The 7,694-nt window shown below is 58.9% G+C and overlaps 2 protein-coding genes across 2 annotated transcripts; both read left to right on the top strand.

The window, feature by feature from the left end:
- Window positions 1-970: 970 nt before the first annotated feature.
- A1Q1_02948 (uncharacterized protein) lies at window positions 971-1,687 on the top strand (the record flags this gene model as incomplete). The annotated part of the gene is made up of 1 exon (XM_014324177.1): window positions 971-1,687. One exon carries the CDS (start codon window positions 971-973, stop codon window positions 1,685-1,687), a length of 717 nt encoding a protein of 238 aa, XP_014179652.1.
- A 2,781-nt stretch (window positions 1,688-4,468) lies between these two features.
- On the top strand, window positions 4,469-7,582 carry A1Q1_02947 (uncharacterized protein; the record flags this gene model as incomplete). Its single annotated transcript, XM_014324176.1, has 3 exons — window positions 4,469-4,612; window positions 4,663-6,510; window positions 6,560-7,582. 3 exons carry the CDS (start codon window positions 4,469-4,471, stop codon window positions 7,580-7,582), a joined length of 3,015 nt encoding a protein of 1,004 aa, XP_014179651.1.
- Window positions 7,583-7,694: the final 112 nt, after the last annotated feature.

Raw genomic sequence — 7,694 nt, 5'->3', positions numbered from 1 at the left:
AACTGAGCAGACGAGACAAGCAAACGAGATACTCGGAGTGCCACTAGTCCGTCCCCAGCTCCGACTCCGCACCAGAACGCAGCGGTACGAGCGGCGACGCTGGACCGTTGGTTTTTCAGCAGCGTGGCCGGTCCCCTAGCCTGCTGCAGTGGACACCGCTTGGTTCTGCGTACGAGAGACAAGTGAACCCCTCCCCCCGTCGTCGATATCCAATCCTCAGCGACAATTCTCAGCCCGCCGATGGTATTCGACGAACAGAGTGACGCCGTTGATAGCCAAAGAACACTGACGAAGACTGACGTACTGCTTCCTCAGTGATCGGCCAGGAAGCCACAGCACATGCCCACTGACTACCATGTTCGGGCGATTGTGAGTCCAGTTGGTCTTATGAGCCACCTGTGGAGTCGCGCAGAACACTAGCAGGCGCAGGTGTGTCTGCAACTCGGAGACCAGTACGGTTGTGGATGACTCGGGCGCACGAGGGCGTCGGACTCGCGCTCGCTACACACAGCGTTAGCCCTCGCTTCCACATCGATGACGAGATGAGTCTCGTGGCCGCCCGCCCATACTTCTTACGAATATACCCTCTCCTCCTTACTCTGATCAGACTCTTCCCCCTTCCTTCCTCTCCCCATCCTCTTCGTCCCTCCACCCCGTCCCATCTCCATCTATTCACAAACTCACGAACGATGGCCCGCCGTCCCTCGATAACCATGGGCCGTCGCCCAATGTCAGCGCTCATAGCCTCCGGCGTCGCACGTACGTCGACTCTTCCCAGTTAAGCCTTAGAATACCTAACCGCAGTCATCGGGTGCACGTTTTTCTTTATCTCCGTGCTCTCCGCGCCGATCAAGAAGACGGTGTGTTTCGTCAACGTCCGCAGCGCCGAGGGCGACAAGGTGGTCGATTTTGGTCTCTTCGGCGCGTGCTGGTGGGCGCATCGGGGGTGAGTCTGCGCTTCACTGAACCAATGTCTGCAACTCGCGCAATTACTCCGGCGGAAATCAGCCGTTACGGCCATCGGCATACGCCGTGGCAGCTCGGAAACTCTCGAACACGAGCTGACGCCCAGATTTCCGTACATGTGCACTTCGCGCGGGTTGGGATGGAGGCTGGACCAGGCCCGGCTGGGCGGGCACGTCTTCCCCGACCGCGTGCAGTTCAAGCTGCTGAAGCTCTCGCGCGGCCTGATCTCCGACGTCGTCGTGCTCGTCTTCGTGGGGCTGAGTTCGAGTCTCTGGACCACGCGGTGGATCACCAACATGCGCGTGTTCCGCATTGTGAGTTTCCCGATTCCCCCATGGCTCCCGTGGACCCCGCTGCAACCGCGGAGCTCGCAACTGTGACGCCCGCAGCCTGGGCATCTAACCCCAAGCCGAAAAATTCAGCTGGTCTGTACTCCAGTGCAAAGCTGACACTCCAGCCCGCCGTGTGCTTCTACATCCTCGCGATCCCCGCCTCGCTCATTGCCTGGGGGCACAATATCGCCACGGCCATCTTTGTGCGCAACATGATGCGCGAGTTCACCGGGGGCGCGTACGTCGGCACGTACGGGAATGCCGTGTGGCTCACACTGGCCGGAACGGTGAGTACCTCACACATTGTTATTCTCGATGGATGGCAGCCTCAGGGCCTCGAGCCCCGGGCCTCGGGGCGACGGAGATCCCAAGACCAGCCCGATATCTGAGGACAGCCCAGTCGCCCAGGTGGCCCACAGGTAGCCCACAGGTAGCGCAGCAACAGAGACCTTTGAAGGAGGTGTTGACATCCAGATCTGGCTCATCCTCGGCCTTCCCTTCCAATTCTCGGCCGCCAAGTGGTGCTGTTTCCGCGACGATCCCGAGGCGCTCGGCGCCGCCCGCGCAAAGGATGTCAGTTGGAGCCAGCACGGGTCCCGCAGCAGTCTGGGGCGCTTGCCGAGTGTGGACAACCCGGCGTTGTTCGAGAAGCGCAGGGGTTAGCTGGGCGTGGATGTGGTTAGTGTTCATACAGACGCGTGAGGTGATTTGAGCAATGTAAATGTGTTGACCGGTTAGAAACGAGGAGCCGCACCGCGGAGCTTGCATGAGGAACGGCTTTCACTTGCGAGAGAGGGCGCCTTTCCGTCTGCAGCTGATGTCCGCTGTGCGTTGCAGCTGCGGCAACTACGTCTGATGAACTTGCACTCGAGGGGACGGCGAGATGTGGTCACGTGCGCTCTCACCAACACTGGGTCTTCCTCTGTAGCGTAAGAGTGCAGGCGGCCCAGCCCCTCCGCTCAGCGCGATCAGCGCGGAGAGCGCTGCGATCGCAGACGCAGATCCGAAGATCCAGAGTGCGCCAGGGCCCAGACTTCTAGGGCCCTTCGGAGCGCAGCAGCAAGGAATATTACGTCAGCCGCCCCAGAGACTCTTTGCGCTGTTGCGTCACTCTTGGTGGTGAGAAAGCTGCGATCAAACCTGTGCAGTTCAAAGGATCTGGAAGAGAGATTAAGCTTAGTGATCGGGCGCGTAGAGTTCAACGCGCAGCACAATGGCGCGTACGGCGCGTTTGGACGCGACACGTCGAGCCAGCCCAGACGGGGAGGTCCACTGCGCAGGTCGATCGAACTGCGACCGTGACGACTGCGTGAGGGGAGATGAATGATCAGTAGTGCTGTGAGTGCTCACCATGACGCTATTGTGCTGCACTGGCTCGACCATAGTGGAGATGAGCTTGATCTGTCTTCCCCGTAGCCAGTCGTTGCCACGTCACAACAATGATCCCTAGCTGTGACGTGGTGGATCGCTGATCGTGAATCATCGCAAGTCCCTGCCTTCGGGCTCCGGGGTCGGCGTCCAAAGGTGCCCATTGCTGCTGCAGTGACCGCAAGGCGGTGAGCGGTGATGAAGCAACAGCAACATCTGAGATCATCGTTGCCCCTCATCCCTGGCGACATCCTGACGTTCGTCCTGAGAGAGCAGAAATGCAGGGTCACCCACGCGAGCGAAGTTCCCACGGAGGCCTGCTGACAAAAGGGAAGGCTGAGTTGGCGGATGAAACCGCTAGCGCTGCTTCCTGTGCGAGCAGAATTGCAGGAGAGCTTAAGAAATGCGTGCAGGGTGGTGGCGTGCGCCATTGTGCGTGATGTGCAGTCATGTGCCCGTCTTGCGAAGGTATGAGAAGAGAAGAAGCAGGTGCACGCATGCACGCTTGGGAAGAAGAGGGCGCTGCCCCCAAACGCACGCGTGCACGCCAGTCTGCGCCGCGTACGCCGCAGTGACCCAGGAAAAGCACAAGCTCAGCGACAATGGGCAATGGGCACGCAGACGAGGAACGCAGGAACCGCGCCCGCAGCTGCGGTGCCTCCACCTTCCTTCCTTCACTGTTCGGCAGCCCGGCAGCTTCGGCAGGTCTCGTCTCAGGTCTACGCGCGGGAATAGCTTGGCGCGCAGACTTTTTTGCAAGCGCGTTCGAGCGCTATTTGCGGCAGCTACAGCACAGCCTGGCAGAAGTCTAGTGCGCGGATACTTCCAGCAAGTTGTCGTGCATACGGGGAGGGGGGGGAAGCTTGCGGGAGTGTCAGTCGTCAGCACTGGATGTCCCAGGAGAGGATGAAATTCTCCTTGGTTGGTGGCAACCCCTGCCGGTCCCCATCCTGAAGGAATGCTTCAGGGGAAGATGTAGGATGCCAGTGCTCCAGAACTCACGCTCGACGGAGACTGCCGAGGTACTATTTGCACACTTGACGCATGATTTCAGAACGCCTGGACTCCTGGATTAGGGTCACCCACGCGAGAATAGGAACAAAGGACATGCAGGCTTGCAAGTCGTATTGGAGTTGGCCGATACCACCTGGAAACGCATCGCAATGGCGATAAGAGGGTCAGAGGCGATGCACAGGTCTCCTCTTCTCCATTCGGCTAGGGGCCTCTTCTCCCTCGACGCTACCCCCCTCAACACCGCCTGCTCACCCCCGCTACGTCAGGCCCCCCCTTACCCCGCTCCTCTGTTCCTCGTGACTCATACGACCGCTGGCCGTGTCTTGAACGTGAACGCCGTGTTTCGCTTTTCATTTCTTCAACTCTCCGAAATACACAATACCCACCGCGCCCACGCCGCACCGCCGTCGTATCGACAACGACACTGACAAAGGCTCGAGGCTATACCACAGCACCCACGCACAATCGTCGTCGCCCCATCTGACGCACGCACTTTCCCCAAAAAGCACTCTAGTGTTTCGTGCATTCACCGATTGTGAAGCAGAGGCTTGGCCTTGGCACGCCCCTTCCGCCCTCACGACATTCACTCTCTTTCGACCACTACCATCTCCTACGACCTTACGAACAGAAGATTTGTTCGGTGACATCGGGACCACGACTAAGCTTAACACGCAGCCCCCTCCCCCGCAGTCTCCGACACCACACGTCCACACGACACGACGCACGTTACTTTCAACAACTCACTCTTCCCCCAAAGTAGTTGAGCAGGTCTCACTACTGGTCGCGATATGACGACCCCCGTCACCCCGGCCCAGGGTGGTCCGCCAGATGCTTCTGACATCTTCAACACAATCCAGCAGGGTTACGCCGAGGCGCGAAAGGTCAACGCAAAGGCCGTTCTTACCCAGTTCGCGATTAACGGCGGCATCTCGGTGAGTCGGGCGACACATGCCTCGCATGCCTCCACGCTGACACACCGCAGCTCCTTATCCTCGTTCTGTTCTGTTTCTTCCGACCAAGACAGAACAAGATCTATGCGCCGAAAGTCAAGTACGCTGTACCACCTGACCCGAACGACGACGACTATGAACCGCCGCCGCCAGAGTTGGGACGAGGCTTCTTCTCGTGGATCAAGCCCGTTGTGACCTACACCGAGACGCAGATGCTGCAAACCTGCGGGCTGGACGCAGTCGCCTTCCTCCGCATGGTCCGCATGCTGGTCTACATCTTCTGCGGCGCTACGTTGCTCGGTGTCGCCCTCGCCATTGTGTACGGAGTGTACAACTTGAAGCATGTTCAGAGCAATAACCGACAAGATCAGCTATCCGCCATCACGATAGAGAACGTGACCGACGCCTGGGCGTGGCCGGCCGTTGCAGTCAACTACCTGCTGACGTTCCTCGTCATATTCTTCGTCTGGCATAACTGGAAGGTCATGGACAAGTTGCGCTACAACTGGTTCCGCTCTAAGTCGTACCAGCACAAGCTGTCGTCGCGCACCATCATGCTCACGCGAGTGCCTAGGGAGTACCGCTCAGACGAGGGCCTTGTGCACCTGATGAGCCGCCTCAAGGTCGACGGCATCAAGATCACGAACGAAATCGAGTGCACAACCATCGGCCGCCGGCTCGGGGACTTTCCACAACTGGTAGAGGATCACAATAAGGCTGTGAAAGACCTCGAAAAGACGCTTGTAAAGTACCTGAAGCACGGCAAGATGGCTTCGCAGCGCCCGCTGCTCCGCAAGGGCGGCTGGGCCTGCTTTGGTGGCGAGAAGGTTGACAAGATTGACTATCTGGCCAACGAGATCAAGTTCCTCCGCGACAAGGTTGACGCCAAGCGCCAGTACATCGACTCTTTGCTGCGGCGCGAACGCAAGGCTCGCAAGATGCCGTTCAAGTCTTCCAACCAGATTGAAGAGCGCATCGAGGGCGAGACCTACGGCTTCGTGACCTTCAAGACGGTCGCTGAGGCCCACCGCATCGCCCGCATCTATGCTGGAAAGAGGAAGGACATGGGCGGAGCCCACCTCCAGTTGGCACCGGAGCCGCGCGATGTTATTTGGAAGAATCTGACGAAGGACGGACCCGAGCTCGTCACTGCACGGAACCTCGGCTGGGTTTTCATCGGACTCATCTGTTTGGCGAACACGATTCCCGTGCTGCTCATCACGGTTCTCGGCAACTTGTCGCTGTGGGCGGAATGGGTTGGATTCCTCCGGAGCTGGCGTGAGCATTCTAGCTGGACTTTCTCCACCATTTCCGGTCTCCTCGCCCCCTCGATCCTCGCCATCCTTGCGTTCATCCTGCCCTACATTCTGCGTCGCGTCTGCAAGTACCAGGGTGCTCAGACGCGCAGCCGCCTCGACCGAGCCACCTTTGCTCGATACTACTTCTTCATGGTTATGTGGTATTTGATCCTCTTCACGGTTCTGGGTGTTATTGTCAACCTCGTGGGAAACATTGTCAAGGATATTGGCAGAGGAAAGTCGGCCAAGGATATCTTTGGCATGTTCAAGGACCTACCGAAGGACGTGCAGGGCACCTACGTTCAACAGAGCACGTATTGGCTCACTTGGCTGCCTCTGCGTGGTTTCCTCGTCTTCTTCGAGATCATCCAGTTACTGAGGCTCGCGCTCGTCTCCTTCCGCCGCATCATGTTCAGCTACACTCCCCGTGACATCCGCGACTTGACGAGGCCGCCAGCGTTTGAGTACTACATTGTCGGAGTCAATCTCCTCTTCCTCGCGACTGTCGGTCTCGTCTACGCCCCCCTGGCACCTCTGGTAGCTATCGGCTGCTTGTTCGTTCTTCTTTTCTCTCTCTTGATTGTGAGTATAGCTGACCAACGAGACGACTTTAGCTAACATGCAGTACAAGTATCAGCTGCTCTACGTGTATGTCACGAAGGCAGAGTCCGGCGGCCGCATGTGGAGAGTGTACACCAACCGCGTTTTGGTCGCCACCCTCTTCATGCAGCTGCTCATGATCCTCACGACGGGTCTCATTCGTGCCCACTGGATCGACGCGATCGCGAGTGCCCCGCCTGTTCTCATCCTACTCGCGTTCAAGATATATTTAAACCGCACGATCGAGTACAACTTCAAGTACTACATTGCCACGCCGTCCGAGGCAGAGGCGCAGCGCCAGGCTGCCATGTCCGAGAAGCGTGTGAAGTCGTCCGAGGTCACCCGCAGGTTCCTGAACCCCGCCCTGCGCCGCGACCGCGTCTACAACGTCATGGTCCACAAGAACCAGGAGGAGCTTGCGCGCTCCGTGCTCGCGGAGTACCCCTGGTTCTCGGCCAAGCACGAGCACGACGGTGTCGAGGTTATGGCGGTTCGCGAGGAGAACCTGGAGTACAACCCTCTGCGCGACGACAAGGACTGGGACACTCGCTCTGTCAAGTCGAACATGACTGGTCTTACGGCGCTCACGAAGTCGGAGTTTGGTGGTGGCGAGGACACTATTCCGATGCTACGTCACAACCGCTCGTTCGGCGACTCGCTCTCCGCCCTGCCAGAGGAGAACATGTCGACGGACGGTCTCGTCCTCGCGGCGGCACCCACGGGTATGGCACCCTCTCCTGCGCCATCGCCTTACTCTGAGCCATGGCACCAGGATGGCACCTACCCGCCCCGCCCATTCGGACAGCGACCTCCGCCACCCATGCACCAGCACTCAACCAGCTCATACGGCGACTCGCCCACTCTGGTGCCCCTGGACCGCTTCGACTCGCACGGCAGTGTGGGTAGTCTCGGCCGCGGTGTCAGCCCTGCCCCAAGCTACACTGGCGGCTACGCGCCAGTGCGCAACCCCTCCACTCAGGACCTGCCGCGCGTAGGCAGCGGGAACGAGGTGCCTCAGACGTGGCCTCACCCGCCGCCCGGAGGGATGTACTAGCGGCACTGATCTCTGAGCGTAACCTCCGAAGTGGAAGGCTGTAGATAAGTATAGAAGCATATCTGTTGTTCTTTGTAGAAGAAATCCCATTCTAGCATTGACATTTTCTGCA

The sequence above is a fragment of the Trichosporon asahii genome (assembly GCF_000293215.1).
Source record: "Trichosporon asahii var. asahii CBS 2479 unplaced genomic scaffold scaffold00051, whole genome shotgun sequence".
Taxonomy (NCBI): domain Eukaryota; kingdom Fungi; phylum Basidiomycota; class Tremellomycetes; order Trichosporonales; family Trichosporonaceae; genus Trichosporon; species Trichosporon asahii.
This window is presented reverse-complemented; position numbering and strand designations above follow the sequence as displayed.